Consider the following 17,533-nt stretch of genomic DNA (forward strand, 5'->3'; position numbering starts at 1 on the left):
TGATCCAATTTTAAACTAATTACCTCTTTAAAGGTCTATTTCTAAATTCAATCATATTCTGAATTAGTGGGGGTGAGGACTTCAACATAAAAATTTTGAGGGGACACAATTTATCTTATAATGGAAGTATTTCCTTCTTTCTAAGTAGATTGTAAATTCAGTGAGAGTAGGGGTTATTCGATATACTTCCCTAATACTATCATCTCTCTTTTTTGAACTAATAAGTAAACAGTATGTATGTATTGATAATGATGACTTGGAATAATACTTAATAATTTTTTACTTCATGTACATAGTTTTAATTTCGCAAATATTTTATCTTCCAATGTAGTAGCATTTGGTTCTTGGTATGACCATGTGAAAGGCTGGTGGGAGAAGAGGAAAAATTATCGTATCCTTTACCTATTCTATGAAGACATGAAACAGGTAAAAAGCAGTTACAATTTCTTTATTTTTTAAGGAAACCTAAGATTCACCTTCTTCATATCACACTTTTCTTTCCTCTTGATCTATAAATATGACTAATCTACTACCCTGTTAACTGTGCCTTGAAAATGTATCTTTCATTCAATCCACTTCTTTCTACCAGTACTGCCTCCTACTGTAGTTCAGGCAACAATGTTCACTTATTTGGATTACTTCATTTTGGTTCTATTATTCATTCAGAGAGAATGATCTTGAAACCTAAATCAGAATATGTCCACTGCCTTCTACAAATCTCTCAATGGCTTTTGTCCCTACGTGAAATAGAAAATCATCAAGATAGTTTATGAAGTTCCATATTATTTAGTTCTTGTCTCTCTCTCCAGCCTCTTCTGGTGCCACCTTTCCTTTTCTCTGTAAGTGAGCCTACCTGAAACAACTTTTTCCCCCTATTTTCAGATTAACCTCTTCTCATCCTTCATGTCTTTACTTAAATGTTAAGGGTTCTTTCATGTCAATAATGTCAAATAATGTACCTTGTTATTATCTATTACAATTTCTTTTTCTGCTGTTGTTCTTTTCATAGTATGTACCACCACTTCTCATTATTTTAAGTATGTGTTTCTTTACTTATTTTTTCTTTCTTTTTTTTTTATCTCCTCTACTATAATATAATCTCCTTGAATGTAGAGACTAAAATTATCTTGTCCATGGTTGTTTCCCCAAGTGGCAAACATGGTCGGGAAACAATGTAATTTACTTATTTCATCTATAAAACATCCAGTTTTTATTTACTGATCTTCCGTCTGATTATTAGTGTGGAAAATAACTCACTCTCAATTTGATCAAAAAATTATTCTAATTGAATTGTTTAAAATGCCCATTTAAGAAATGTGGAACATTTCTTAACCTGAATGTCTATCAGATAGCACATCTACACCTCCTCTTTTCTCTTTAAAATGGTGTCTAGGTGTGTGGGACAAATGGTAAATTATGACACCACAAAAATGAGAATGTGTTGGGATTCCTGGCAACAATGTCTAGTGACCTCTCCCCCCAACAATGTATCTGGTTTATCTGCCTGAATTTGCTCAGAATCCAGTACCTTGACTCAGCCTCATCTTGGTTCCTTATGTTTCTCCAAATTCCTTTAGATGACTATGACTACCATTGATTGATCTCTTATTTGGGAAATCTAGTTTACAGTCTCTAGGGAAACCACTATGCCCAGCTAAGGTGACTCCCTCTGGCAGATTTCTTCATCAAATTTTCTGTCTCTTCTGTACCTTGTTTAAGCCATTTTGTACCTGGCACTCTAAATTATGGTGATCTATTATGCTAGTTATGGATCTAGAAGCAACAAGTAGTAGCTGAGGTGGGTCTTGAAGAGCACAGACACTGTCTTGAATGGAAACTTCCCATATTAGGTCATAATAAGGTCTTCCAGCAAAGGAAGTTTAGTTTCTTCAAATATAAGAGGGCAATTTCCATCTGCTGGCAGAAAAGCCTCAACATTATGCAAGGGTTCCAGATCTCTGTGTAATCAGGTCCACCCCAGATAGTCCCATTACAAGTTTGAGCAGTCTACTCTTTCCCCATCACTTCCATTTAACTTTCACATGATGGACTTGGCACCACTGGGAATTCAATTTTCATTATAATATACTTGAGTAATTAAGGTATATGTCTAATTTCCAATAAATTCAATTCTGTAGCTACAAGAAGTAGATTATTTTAGAGCCACCAAAGAAACTCTCTGGTTCTGTTTCCATGAATTGAGATGGGTAGCTCAGGAAAGCTAAACTTTAGATTGCCTTTCTGTCTGATCTCACCAGGGCACTAAGATTATGGCTCTCTGCCTCAGTTTGGTTTGGACCACTAAGAAAACTTTCCTGATGTGTAGCAGAGCACAAACTATTTGGCTTGAGTGTTATCCTTTCATCTTGTCTAACATGCTGTCTTATGTACAGACAGAAGCACAGGGAAAGGAAATCATAATAAATACACCAAATGGATTTCTCCTCTTCATTATTGCCTCTTTATCCTTCCCACCTTTCCTTAGACTGGAAAATGGACAGGCTTATATTTTACTTCCTCCTGATATAGACATACTATGAAAAAAATCTATGTGGGTATGAGAGGTAGAAAGAATATCTTCTTTCCACTATAAGAGAACTCTCAGACAGGTAATCTATTCTTTTTTTATTGAGATGTAATTGACATATAACATTAGTTTCAGGTATACAACATAATTTTGGGGGTTTTTTTTAAATTAAAGTTTATTGCAGTGACAGTTGTTAGCAAAGTTACATAGATTTAGGTGTATAATTCTGTAATACATCATCTATATATCACATTGTGTGCTCACCACACTGAGTCAGTTCTCTTTCCATCACCATATATTTGATCCCCTTTACTGTCATCTACCACCCCCTACCTCCATACCCACTGACAACATAATGATTTAATATATGTGTATATTGTGAAATGATCACAATAATTCTAGCTGATGTCTATCATGACACGTAATTACAAAATATTTTTCTTATGATGCCAACTTTTAAGATCTACTCTCTTAGCAACTTCCAAATATCCAATATAATATTATTAGTTAACAATTGTTCCTGATCTTAGAGGAAACACTCTCAGCTTTTCACCATTGAGTATGTTAGCTGTGGATCTGTCATAATTGTCTTTGTTGTGTTAAGCGGTGTTCCCTCTATACCCATTTTGTTGAGAGTTTTTATCATAAATGCAAGTTGAATTTTGTCAAATTATTTTTCTGCATCTATTGAATTGATCATACGAGTCTTATCCTTCATTTTGTTCATGTGGTGTATCATTTTGATTTACTTCCTCTCTTGCTTTCCCTCTGGTACAGATAATGAACCATCCTTACATCCCTGTAATAAATCCCACTTGATCATGGTGTATGATCCTTTTAAAATGCTGTTGAATTTTGTTTGCTAGTATTTTGCATTGACATTCATCAAAGATATTAGAGTATAATTTTCTTTTCTTGTATTGTCCTTGTCTGACTTTCATATCAGAGTAATGCTGGCCTTGTAAAATGAGTTTAGTAATATTCCCTCCTCTTCTACTTTTTTTGAATATTTTGAAAAGGATTTGTATTAATTCTTTCTAAAATGTTTGGTAGGTAATCTATTCTTGATGTTAGCTATGGAAAAAAAAAAAACAGACCAAGGGATTTTGAAAATTATAGCTCATAATAATAGTATCTTGCTTTTTTCACCGTCTGTTATTAATTCTATTTTTGAGTATGAAATGTTTAATATTAAACCAACCTTTTTATTTGCAGATTTTGTAACAAATTTTAATCTTCCTTCTAGTAGATGGTTACTTGGTATAACCAAGAGTAGGATGTATACTTGGGAAATGGAACCGAAAATTGCATGTGAAAATATAAAATAATTTCCTTCATCAAATTGATATATGTAGAACTTTATTAAATGTATTGTCTACTTCGTGACCAAATCTACCTAAAATAATTGCTTTTCTGTATAATTTCTTTAGGACCCAAAGTGCGAAATTCAGAAGTTGTTAAAATTTCTAGATAAAGAGCTGCCAGAAGAAACAGTGAATAAGATCATCTATCATAGCTCTTTTGATGTCATGAAGCAGAATCCTAGTGCAAATTACACTACTGTACCAGAATATGATATGGATCATTCTGTGTCTCCCTTCATGAGAAAAGGTGAGAACATCATATACTAGGTTCTATACAGTTTGCTAGTCATATTATAGAGAGTGCAGGTGGGTTGATAAAAGTAATATTATAGCAAATAGAAATAAACTGAGTGTGCTGGGAGAAAACAAAAATGAGAAAAATAAAAAACCCTAGGGGAAATAATCTGTGGCAAGGAATTCTATCATTTTTGTGAGCCTAACATGTAAAACAAATCTTCTAATGAGATGTGTATATTCAAGAACCTACGCATCGATAAGCATGAGTCTTGGCACCAATTTCTATCTCATAAAAATACCTTTCATTTGTCTGACTTATCTACATATTCTTAATTTTTCTTAGAAATTTTGCTGTGGTAGATAACTAGCTTACATGATGTTAGACGCACTAAATTAACAACTCCTTGAGGTTGTTGCTATGATTATGGTAAATTCATTGCATCCTCAGCATGGAACTCAATGTATAACTAACATCTTGCACAAAACAGTTCTTTAACAAGTAATTAAAAACTGTTGAATTGCAGTGTGTGTGCCTGCATGTACACATGAGAGAGGGGGAGAGAAGAAGGAGAGAGAGAGAGAGAGAGAGATTGATTCTGTTGTTTTGTATGTATTAGTCAGCTTTGCTATAAAACAAACAACTCCAAGAATCTCAGTGGCTTAAAACCACAAGATTTATTTTTCTTTTAATGCTCATGGATGTTGGTCACCCATGGCTGCTGCATTTTTGCTCAACTCTTTTTGACTCTGATCAGTTTTGATTGTCTTTCACGGGCTCAACCTCTTGTGTCTTCTCTTTCTGAAACTCAGGCTGAAAGAGCTGTCCATTTGTGGGATGTGCCTAACATTATGGTATAGAGGGAAAGCAAGAGAGGAAGTGAAATCTTGAAATACCTTTTAAACTTTCTGTTCAGATGTGGTATATATTTCACATATTAAAATTCAATTGGACCAATATCAAAAATGCATATCAAAAATCCAAGCCCAAAGTTAATGAGGCAAGGAGGAATCACATACAACAAACGCCAATTGGCAGAGATATAAAGTCTGCTTACAGTGGAGGAAAGAGTGACTAATACAACCTGAGACAGTTTTGGAGAAACAGGTGTTTTTTGGTAACAGCCTATAAAGGGGCTATTAAGGGTAATTTTAATTATAATGCGTTTTTGTGAATTCTAGAGATTTTTTTTGAAGAAAGTTAGGAAACATGCCATTGATAAGACTTTCTGGGACTATATGGATCACTTCCAGTTATAATTTGGCCTCCCAGGGGTCATTTGGCAACATCAGGAGACATTTTGATGATCATGATAGGGGTATGCTACTGACATCAAACATGTAGAAGCCAAGGATGCTGATAAACATTCTACAATGCACAGGACAACCTCACATTGCCCCCTGACCCCCAGCAAATAATTGTCTGGCTTCAAATGTCAACAGTGGAGATACAAATAAAATAAAAAGCTAAAGTTGAGAAATATTGGGCCAGATCGACAGAGTTATTTTGGCATGTTTTCATCCCTTTTTTCTCTAAAACTGGGCTTCCAAGTGTGTCTTCTGAATTACTCTGTAAAATATTCTATGAAAATGACATTATTTTTGTTATCACATATTCATTGCAAATGCTCTGTCCTATATTCCTCCTTTGAGGTTTTAAATATGGTTAGTATTTTGAAAATTGAACAATCCTATAATTAACACATGTGTTTACCTACATTTAACACGTTTCCAAATCTTACTTGATTATAGAACATTTTAAATAAATTTTAACTTGGTATCGGAAAACATAGTTTTAAAAGTACAGAAAAATTCTCCGTATTCTTTGTTAACAAAGCTCTTAAAACCAAAGAGTGAATATTTTGAGATGTTGGATTTTATCCCAGTGACATTTCTTGAAACTATTTAAAGGACTATTTCATTATATAAGATACTGGAAAAATGAATAGGAATTTTGGGAAAACCAAGAAGGTCTAGGAGTCTGGGAGTGGTATTAGGGGTAGGTAATAGAGTTATGGGGTAGATATGACATTCTAAAGTTAAAGGCTTAAAAATACAAGTGTGATAATTTAAAGTAAAACTAATCCTAGAAAGAAATTTCACGTTTTCACCTTTTAACCATTTTACTTTTCTTTTCAGGTATTTCAGGAGACTGGAAGAATCATTTCACTGTAGCCCAGTATGAGAGATTTGAAGAAGATTATGAAAAGAAAATGAGAGGGTCTACACTGCAGTTTCGTTCAGAGATCTAAGAAATACCTGTTCTTTGTCCAACTCCATAGCTGGTACTTAAATTAAAAGAAAGAAATCTCTTAAAACATTTAGTGAAAGAAAACTGTTTACGCGAGTTTTCTTTATTTACTGTTAGTGATTTGTAACAGAATATTCAAAGAATTTCAAAGTCTACATATGAAAAATCAATACTGTCTCTATGATTTTAACTACCATCCACAATGTTATTATTCTTAAAGACTAAGTAATAAAGTTAAGTTTAAAATCTATAACTTTACCTGCTTTATTTTTTAAATTCAAGTTCTGGGTCTTTGGACTTGCAGAAAAGATATTTAGGGGAATCTTCAAGATGGATAGATTAGAACCAAAATATCCCCTTAAAAGGCTTTAATTTCTCTTTGTTATATACTTAGAATGAAAACTATGTGTGGTGGTGGATGTTAACTAGACTTCTTATGGCTACCATTTCACAATATATACATACATCTAATCATTATGTTGTACACCTGAAATTAATATGTTATATGTCAATTATACCTCAGTTAGAAAAACAACAATTGAGAGTGCCATTGTCAACTCCTCTGTCTTCCTAGAATTCCTGTTTCCTCAGAATATTTGACTGTCATACATGACTCGTGGTCATCTGACATAAGGAGAAAGTAAGGATGCCAATGTAAATCTATACATTTTATTAGAGTAAAACTCAATTTCTTTTTTTTATTTTGTCCTTATATATAACTATACATACATACATACATACATACACACACCAGGGGGCACCAAAAACATGTATACAAGTGGACACTTTGGTCAATGTTACTCAAGCAGTAGTTCGCCGTAATCAGAAGTGTCTGGGCGCTGATGGTAACCACTTTGAGCACCTCTTGTAATTGCAGAAGTCAAACGTGACTTTTATTCATCTTTTGTTATTGGTATATATCGAGTATTATAATTTTAATAGTTTTTTTTTTCCTTCCTTAAAATGTGTATACATTTTTTGGGGGGTACATACAAATCATGTTTGACTTCTGCAATTTCAAGAGGTGTTCAAAGTGGTTACCATCAGCATCGAAACTCTCTGATTACAGAGAACTGCTGCTTGAGCAACATTGACCAGTGTCCACTTGTATAGATTTTTTTGGCACCCCTGGTATATATGAAAGAATCACTATTTATATATACCATATATGAAATACACACACACACACACACACACACACACACACACACACACAATACCAAAAAAATGTATACACATTTTAAGAAAGAAAAATCTGAATTAAAATTGTAAAGGGCATCAAATATATGGTGATGGAAAGAGAACTGACTCTAGGTGGTGAACACATAATGTGATATATAGATGATGTATTACAGAATTGTACACCTAAAATCTATGTAACTTTGCTAATAATTGTCACCCCAATTAACTAATTTTTAAAAAAATTATAATACTCAATATATGAATATACCAAAGTCAGGCCTCGGATGCAGATGTCTCATTGGACTTCTGCAATTACACAAGGTGCTCAAAGTGGTTACCATCAGTGTAATTTTAATAGTTTTTTTTCCTTTCTTAAAATGTGTATACTTTTTTTTTTTGTCATGCTCTGTATTTATAAACTACATTTTCTTGAATCACATTTTTTTTGGCTTGGGTGCTCCATGGAGTGCATGCATAATACTTTGGAGACCAATCTTATAAATCAGAAATAATAACCCTCTACTTGTTGTCTACCTTAGAAGACAAGTCGTTAACTAGTTTTTTCCATACTTCTTTTCTATCAATATGTTATTTTCAGAGGCTCCACATAATACTACCTACCTTTCACTGACTAAGAATTTCCCATAACTCTATACTTAGTCTCTCATGCTCTTAGAACTCAGGTTTCTGAAAGATGTTTTTTTGACTCCAGCATTTAGATCACTATCTAGACAAAGACTACAATTAACTCATTGACTTACTCTGAAGTTGTTTGATATCTTAAGACATCATGACTTGGAAATAGTCAATTTTATCAAGGTCATGATGTCAGAATTCCTCATTTCCCCTTTATGGTTCATTTAGATACAATACATTTCAAACAGAATGGGCCAACAGTAATAATTCTGCAGCACCTAAAGCAAGGAAGTTTAGGATGATTCAGTCATTTTCATTTTTTATGTTGCATATTGAAACTATTGTGAAATTCTGCTGCTGTAGCTGGTGATATTTGCTCAAAATATTACCAGCAATGACCGACATTTTGTTTTAATATTTAGTAATATTTGGATCACTTTTGTCAATATTTTCATGTATAGTGAATCCCCTTTAAGTCAGACCTGTTTTCTTTTTTACATGTCTTCTGGCCTACATTAGAATACTCGGCTATAGCATTTCTACCTCTAGCATTAACCATTCTTACTTGTACAAACCCTTTTATCCAAGATTTACTACTACTGAACAATAAAAAGAAACAAGCTACAGATACATGAAACAACTTAAAGAATCTCCAGAGATTTATGTATAGTAAAAAAGCAGGCTAATCTCTAAAGGTCAAAGACTATATAATGCCATTTATATTGTAAAACAAAAATGACATAAACAGAGCCATTTCAAGATGGGGTTGGAACCGCCATCCCAGAGGAACTGCCTTGCATGTCTTATTCCTTGAACACTTTGGAATGTTTGATTGGGACAAAATAATCTTTGACTGGGCCAAACCAGCATTGTCTTATAAACAACTATTTGTAAAGCTAACAAGAAAGCAGACATTTGACCACTGGACTGATAATGATAGACAGTCTTTAGAATCAGTAACTAGCCATATATAGCTCAAGAGTAACTTAGCTTGTTAACACCAATAGAAATCCCTTTCTTCAATGCAATTATTTCCTTTCCTGTTTCTCATAAATATCCCTTGTTTTCACCCTGAAATCAGAATACTGTTCGGGTTTCTGCCTAAATCAGCGCTTCCAGTATTGCAGTCCTTTGATTTCAAATAAATACTCATTGTCTCTCACTTTGGCTTTTTATTTTTAAGGTTAACAATATAAAATTCTTGAAATGACAAAATTTCTGAAATGGAGAACTGATTAGTGGTTAACACAGAATAAGGGAGGGACTGCAGTGAAGTAGGTGAAGCTATAAAAGGGCAACCTGAGGAATCCTGTGGTGATAGAAATATGCTATATCTTAATTAACTATTAATATCCCGGTGTTGATATTATACTACAGTTTTGCAAGTTGTTACCACGGGGGAAAACGAGATAAAGGGCTTTTAGGTTCTTTGTATTATTTCTTATAATGTCATGTAAATCTATAATTATCTTAAAATTTAAATGTAATAATTAAGAAAATAACAATTTTAAGAAACTCATGGTAACTATAGCCTGTAAGAAAACCTAGTTAAAGTAAATGAATTATAGTGCAATTTAAGAAGGTTCTAAGGCTTGATTAAGGGGTGTGATAAAGGGAATCTCTAAAGAGGAAGTCACCTGCTAGTTACTGGGCACTTGACTACCTGTTTATAAGGCTCACTTAGGTCTGAGTCCTCAGGATACAGAGATGAATATGCCTTTTTTTTTTCATATCAAAATATTCCTTTTCCTCATTACAGAGTTAAAACTTTAAAGAATATTAGACAGTCACTTCAATAGCAAGGACCACAAAACAGTTGATATAAGGTAGTATGAGAACTTGCAAAAATAGAGTATTGTAATAATCCTAAAGGTATAGCATCAGGAAATGGTGTATTTCTTAAGTGCACAATCAGATGACAAAGTTCTAGATGAGGTTGATATTACTTGATTTTATAGTAGGATGAGAGCTTAGATGTAAAAAGTCAAGGCTAGAATCCATTGTTCTTTCTGTGAACACTCTGGCCAGGTCAAAGCCAAACATGAAAAATGGGATAGAGGTCTAAGGTTTAGGGAGTGAGGTCATTTTAGGAAGCGAGAAGACGGGAGAAATCACAGGGCTGGAACTCAGGCTCCAATATTATTAAAATAAAGTGCTTGTTACTGACAGGATTAGTGTTACTAATTTTTCCCTTTTGCCTCAGGCTCTAACAAGGCTCAGCTGATCCCGTCTTCTTCTTAAAAGTTTGGTGTTTTGTTCATCCTGCTTCTTTTTGGTGTTTTTAACTTTTTTTCAAAAACGATGGTAAATGTTACTAATTTTGATTACTAAGGCTTTTGACATGCCCTTAAATTTTGTGCCCACTCATTCTAGTCCTGGCCCTGCAAAGGAGAGGGAAAATGATGCAAGAATAGGACCAAAGACTGATTTCAGAGTTTGAAAGAAAGAAGGGATCAACATTTATAATCTTTCTGTGGTCTGCATCTCCATATGCTCCACTTCACTGACTCACCCCACAACCCCCACAACCCCAAGTTGGGGTGGCACCGTTACTTCTGATCCCCTTAATCATCTTGATTAAACTATGTAAAATCTCTTTTCCTTTGTATCCTGAAATGTGAGAAATTACAAAGGACTTTTAAGAGAAAAATAGTAAAACAAACACCATGCGGATGGTTAAGTTTAAAGTACACATATTTGACACTCTGGTCTACCACTCCACCTTGTCAGTAAATAAAATATGACTCACTGTCCTGGGCTTGTTCTAGTGTGCCACTCAGCCTACATACCATTGTTTGTTGAGTTTTTACATATTTTGAGAAATCTTTGCCCTTACTCTAATAATCTTGAATTAAGTAAAAAATCTGCAGTGGCAAGGTATATATCAAGACTGTTCAGTCTTACATGCTCCAATTAAAAGGAACAAACAGTGGTGTAGAGACAAGTATCAGGAACATTTGCTGTGCTCAACACTCTGAACATTTCTTATATAAACTAAGGATGACTAGACACTCAAACCACTGAGTGTTTTATTGAACAATTACTGAAGTGGTTTGAGCAAAATTCTATAACCATTTAATTCCCTTTCAGTGGTATGGCTGGATTTTAACTTTTTCTGTGAATATGAGAACCTGTACTTGAAAAAGCATAGGCTTGTGTTTGATGAGATATATCTGAACCGTATAAAGTATTGGGGGTTTTTTGGTACAAAATACATTAACCTCAACATGTCCATGCTTTAAACATAAATATAATTGATAATAGCTTATGTTTTTACTGAAATGTATCTGTGTAAATGAATTATAGTTTGTCCAGAAAATCATTTAGAATTTCCTGAAATATCCAAATTAAATAATGAAATAACACATTTTTAAAAACATCTTTTGTGGGTGAATTTGTATATATTTGTATAGTGCTTTATATAAGCATCTTCCCTCCAAAAAAGACACCATTAATAAGCTATGAAAGGTAGACAAACTCCACGATGTCAGAATTTCTACATCAAATTCTTTATATATTTTTCCTAACTTCTTATTTTAGTGAAATAAGGGTTAATAGTTTATGGCTTCTCCCACTCTATAATGTCTACAAAGTGAAATTTCTGGTCAAGATATGAATTTGTAAATTTTATACCTGGAATTAACTTACAGGAAAATAATAGAAACTTTATGACACTGAGCTGACAGTCTTTCGATAAATACAAATTAAGAGCACATTTAACAACGTGGGAATACCTAACTATCAATAAACTCAGATGTAGGTGTAGGCAGGATAGTTTCATACCCCTGAATTCCTTCTGTTTTGTTTTTTTTCTATACATGTCTTATCACCACACGTTGACCAACAGAGAACCTAGCACCAAAAGAGAACCTAGCAGGATGGTGAGCACTCCTATGTTAAAGATATTGTCCCACTTGAGACCCCATAGGCAGAACTATGTTTTAATTGCCAACATTAAGTGGGGCTTTCTAAGAAACTATGCATATGAATCAAGGACATAAAACAGAACTTCAAAGGAAATCAAACATTAGCTTCTTGTAATTACATGATAAGAAAAAGATTCAGAATGAATATTTCAGTTTTAAAATTAAATGAACTACAATTAGTATTTCAAACATTCTTTTATAACTTTAAATGAATATTAATTTAAAAATACTTTCATAAATATTAAAGCCTATAACATAAAATTAGTAGCAATTAATAGCTTCTTTTTTAGCTTTTCTATATAAATAATCAATGAACCAGTTTTTTTCTCCCAGTCTTGCAAAACCAAATAATCAATGCAATTGATTTCAAATTTAGCATTTTTAAAAATAATCACTCAAATATCCATAAAGTTATTTTACTAGTTTTGAAAAATTATAGGAATATGGAAGAAAAATTTTAAATTCTTGCACTTTTTACTATTAGGGAGTTCCAAGACATTGCAAAGTATTTTTCTTTTTAACCCAGGTAAGAATTATAATGTGCAGAAATATGAGAGATTTTTGTTATACAGGTAAGTAATTGTGCTTCAGACTGTAATTGCTTTTGAATTTATGTTATTTTCCCTCTAAAAAGAAAACAGAAAGAAGAGAATCCTGTGAAAGTCATAAGACATCCCAGGTGCTTTCAAACAATTCGGTTTCATACAGGAACTTCTAAGCAAGTACACTATTGTGTGGTTGGGGGTATCTTCCCCTCACTCCTATTCTTCTTCATCTGGCAGACCCAGTGAAGCTGTCTAGAGAAGATCTCAGAGAAAGAACACTCATGAATGCAGAGGCATATGTCTCCTCTGATGGCAGCTGAGTCTGGGCAGTTTTCTGCTCATTGCCAAATTAGCTAGTTTCTGTGCATTGAGAAGAGGAAGACTCATCATAAAAATAAAAAATACAAAAAAGAATTGTTGAGGGTGGCCTGATGGCTCAGTTGGTTAGAGCACGAGCTCTCAACAATGAGGTTGCCGGTTCAATTCCCACATGGGATTGTGGCCTACAGCGACTGGACTTGGAGCTGAGCTGTGCCCTCCACAACGAGATTGAAGGACAACAACTTGAAACTAATGGCCCCTGGAGAAACACACTGCTCCAATATTCCCTAATGAAAAAAATAAATAAATAATTTTGAAATCTCCTTTTTCTGCTGTACTAAAGTGGAACAATAGCTCTCAAAGTAAACCAAACTTCTTTGAATAGTTTGTGCAATATCTGTGTGGCTCTTCTCACATTCTAAAGACAAACCTCGAGTGTATATGCCCATCTCTTAAAAGATTAATAGTCTTGTGATACCAACAGATAAGTGTAAAAAAACAAACAAAACATTGAAATTTTTTAAAACTGCTCTTCTGACCTTAACTGAAGTAAGGTTGTGTCAAGTATTTTTCTAAATAGTCTGACTTTTCAGTTATTGTTTGTAGAATAGCAAATATAGGAAAATAATATTTATTAGTATTCTGGTGGTCTTTTAATAACGGCCTCATATTATTTAATTATATGTGAAGTAGTGATCATATGATGTATCCATTAATCTCTTAACAGGAAATCAGTTTAACGCAAGCTGATTAAACAGCTTGTCTCCAGGAAGAAAAAAATCTACACACATACTGTTCCTAAAAGAAAAGAAATATATCCATGCTGTAGAATTGGGACTTTCTTTTAAGCCAGATGGGTTAAAATTTTTCCTTCTTTCCTCGGGTAAGTTTCATTATTTATTTATCCTTCTCAATTACCTACACCTTTACCATACATTAGTTAAATGCTTCTCAGGTTCCCAAGGCATTCTACAAAGTGAAATAAAATATTCTACCTATTTCAAAAGTGCTGTTCTTGAATCAAATTATTTTTCTTATTAAATTTATTGAGATGGCATTTGTTAATAAAATTATATAGGTCACATTATACTACGTACTGTGTGAGGATACTCACACCAGGTTTAATAAGTGTGGTTAACTCATCTACGAGTTACCGAAGGATGAAAAGAAAGCAAGGAAAAAAAGAAAAGGGATTACTGATTGAGGTCAATTTATTGATACAGCCTAAAATATCTGACAGCCTGGAAATAAAGGCAAAAAAGCTGTAAAGACTTCTGCCCCCATAGCTTTTGGTCCACTGTTGCATGCTTGTGGAGCAGTAGGGGACATTAACATAGAATCTTCTCATGCCAGGGGTGCTTCATGGGTGAGATGACTGTGCAGTAGAAAAGAATGTCTTTCTAATGTGTTCGGATTTCCGTGATCTCCTGAGCATAGAATCTGTCCACGTGTAGTAGCTGTGTGAGCTACTGTGTTCTTTAACTTCTCCAAGCTTCATTTACAAACACATCTATGATAAGGATAATTATAACAACTTTCAAGATTACTATGGGGAATTGGATTTCATGTAGATGAAATGCCTAGTACAGTGTCTGGGATTTAACATACACTCAGTAAGTATCAAGCTGTTATAAATATGATTGAGCAAATGGAAGAGAAGTACCTTTAAAGGTATATTAAAGGAGAATACCTTTAGCAGAAGTGCAGAGGAAATAATCAGCCTGAAGTGTTTTTGGAACATTCTTTTGTTTTTCTGCTCCATTACATAACATTTTCTAAAGTGTCATGAATACGGCCATGAACATGCCATGGTAGTATCATAATACTCCTTATCCAGTTACTTCCTCATTTCATCAGATCAGTTTCACTTGTTTTATTTTTTTTTTAAATCTTTTATTGAGAATACATGGTAAAGAAAGCTCTTTGTTAAACACTATAAAGGGTGTTAAGATGAACCGGATACAGATTTGCTCTCAGAGGATTTGTGTGGAGGTTGGGCTCAGATATCCAGTTATGGTAACCGGAGGAAGGACTGTGAGAAGTGGGGAGCAGCGGGACGAGTGGGAGGTGCTGATTACGGCTGAGCCAGCCTAAAACCCTGACTTAGGACTTGGACACTTCCCAGACCACTGGGGGCCTGGCTGCTGGTCTCCTGGTGTGGGAACAGGTAAAGATCTGAAGGACAATACCTTTTATAACCTACATTTGAAGTTTGAATGATGGTGGACAGTGAAGAAGCACTTTCTTTAGGGTGTTCCCCCAGCATCTTGGAGAACTTTTGGAGGGATACTTAGGACTACCTGATGAAAATTTGATCTGAAGTGCTCTTGTTGTCCTTTCTTGTATTGTATATTCTTTGTGGCAAGTGTGCTCTCATTGATTCTGTGTTTGACAGTGCAAATAATGTCTCATTTGTTATTGGCCTATCTCGGTATTAGTAACTTCACTTGTCCCCGATGTTATTCAATCTAGCCTGCTTTTAAAATGTGTAAGTAAAGTTTTGTGGACTGGATTTTCTTGAGGCTTTCTTTTTTATCCCCAGCACACCCTAGTCCCCTCATCCTTTATCTCACATGAGGTTAAGTTTCTTCCCTGAGTCCCCAAACTCAAGGCATTTTCTTGAACGGTGGCCAGACTCCAAGGAACTGAGTCCTGGAGTTTGCTCCTAACTCTAGAAAATCAAGTCTTTACATCTCAGCTGGAAGCCTCCAGAAGTAGATTGAATAGGAATTTTTATGATTGAATATGAATATTATTATAAAGTAAAAAAACTGATATTTTTCACTAAAACAACAACAATATGGCATTTTTAGATCTAACGAAACAGTGTTTATCCAAGTAGTCATGTTTAGTGGAGCTTTTTATATGCTCTTTTAGAGTGGCATTAGAGCAGATTTCCCAGCAACAGAAGGTTCCCCATCTTGTGACTGGATTTTTTTTTTTTCACTGCTTAAGATCTCCTCCATTTATTTTCTTCACATCCCTTCCTTGGCCCTTGGCTAGTGCATCAAACTCTAAAATATTAGATGCCATATTTGAAGTATGAAATTACAGAAGTAATTTAGAATAGTTCTCTATCTACCTTAATATAATTATATCCATTGTATTTTTTTCATTGCCTTTGATTTGTTCAACTGTGTTCACCTACTCGAATGAAATATGCAAATAAGAACTTTATTCCATGATAGAAAAAACATTTTGAAATGAGAAAGCTATCCTTTTGTTTTTTGGCAATAAGGAAATTTCACAACAAAATACTGAGTACACTTAATATGCTTTATTGTACAAGTATTTAATAAAATCTAAGATTTACTTAATTATTAAATGAAAATCCACATTTAAATATGTGAAAATGCCAATATATTGTTTGGCTAAAAGAATTTTATTTAATTTTGATCTATAACTTATGCTTTTGTTCTTAAGACATACTTTGTAATAAGCCAGCCCTGAACCCTGTATTTGCTCCAGCTGACAGGTGAGAAGGATTATCATTTATATTGGAGAGTTTTCTTAGTAAGAAAATGGATTTCTTGTGGAACACACGAATTTTGAAACAGTATGGAAAAAAATTACTTATTTTAAAATGTTCAAGTCAAAATAAATAACTTCTTGGATATTCTTTTTGTTTTTCTTGTCTATGATAGATATACATAATAGAGATTTAATAAGAATGGAATCAATATTAAATGCTATAAACCAATTCTTCAAACTTATTTTAGTCCATGTTTATTTTCTTTTTTGACTTACATTAGATCTTGAAGTATCCGTCACTTTCCTTTATGCTATAGGTATTCTTAACAATTATGAGTATTTTACATAAAGAAAATGCATCACAAATTAAAATAATTTTTTAAAATCAAATGTCTAGAAAGCAATCAGATTTGATCTATAATACAAATAACTGATACCTGTTTTCCCAGTGCAAGTCATTGAAATGAACCAGTGGACATCTCAAATTTTCTATCAATATCCTCTATGCCCTGTCCTTTCTTTTATTCAATTGAGATTTTAAATGGTATTTTGAATATATCAAGGTATTATTTTTTGCTTAAAATATGCTAGTTTGGGGCTTCTTTGTTTTGTTTTGCTTTCATACAACAATAGTGGAGAATCAAACACATTTCAAATTTATGTAAAATATAACCAACATGCAGCTATGGACAAAACATAACTCCCATTCAATATTAACGCTGCAACTATAAACACTGCATGCTCTGATAAGGAAAACAATGACATGAACAAAGAGACCACACACTCTGGATTTTCCATAACAGTTCTCATTTGAGATAGTTTGCCTCCTTTTTCTTATATATATGCAAATAATTTTCAGATCATTTTCCCAGTATTTTGATTCAGAAAACACTGGGTACTGGACATGTAATTCTTGACTTAATCAGTATAAAAATAACAACTTGGGCTTTAAAAATATTAACTTTTGTCTATTTACAGCATTCAGTTTCAATGGAAGAGTTCAAATGGACTTATCTAAAATGTACATTTGACATACAAATAATGTGAAGAGTGTTGATAAATACTGTAATCTCATG

At 33.6% G+C, this 17,533-nt stretch overlaps 1 protein-coding gene across 4 annotated transcripts in view; it reads left to right on the plus strand.

The window, feature by feature from the left end:
- The window catches only part of LOC109436821 (sulfotransferase 1 family member D1), a 39,105-nt gene extending 32,476 nt beyond the window's left edge, over positions 1-6,629 (plus strand). For all 4 annotated transcript variants that reach the window (XM_019715656.2, XM_074324485.1, XM_074324487.1 and 1 more), the window contains 3 exons: positions 332-426; positions 3,958-4,138; positions 6,265-6,629. In XM_019715656.2, coding sequence (XP_019571215.2) covers positions 332-426; positions 3,958-4,138; positions 6,265-6,377 — 389 coding nt within the window. In that variant the 3' untranslated portion in view covers positions 6,378-6,629. The remainder of the gene's footprint in view (positions 1-331; positions 427-3,957; positions 4,139-6,264) is intronic.
- The last annotated feature ends 10,904 nt before the right edge of the window (positions 6,630-17,533 follow it).

The sequence above is a fragment of the Rhinolophus sinicus genome, linkage group LG02, assembly GCF_036562045.2.
Source record: "Rhinolophus sinicus isolate RSC01 linkage group LG02, ASM3656204v1, whole genome shotgun sequence".
NCBI lineage: Eukaryota > Metazoa > Chordata > Mammalia > Chiroptera > Rhinolophidae > Rhinolophus > Rhinolophus sinicus.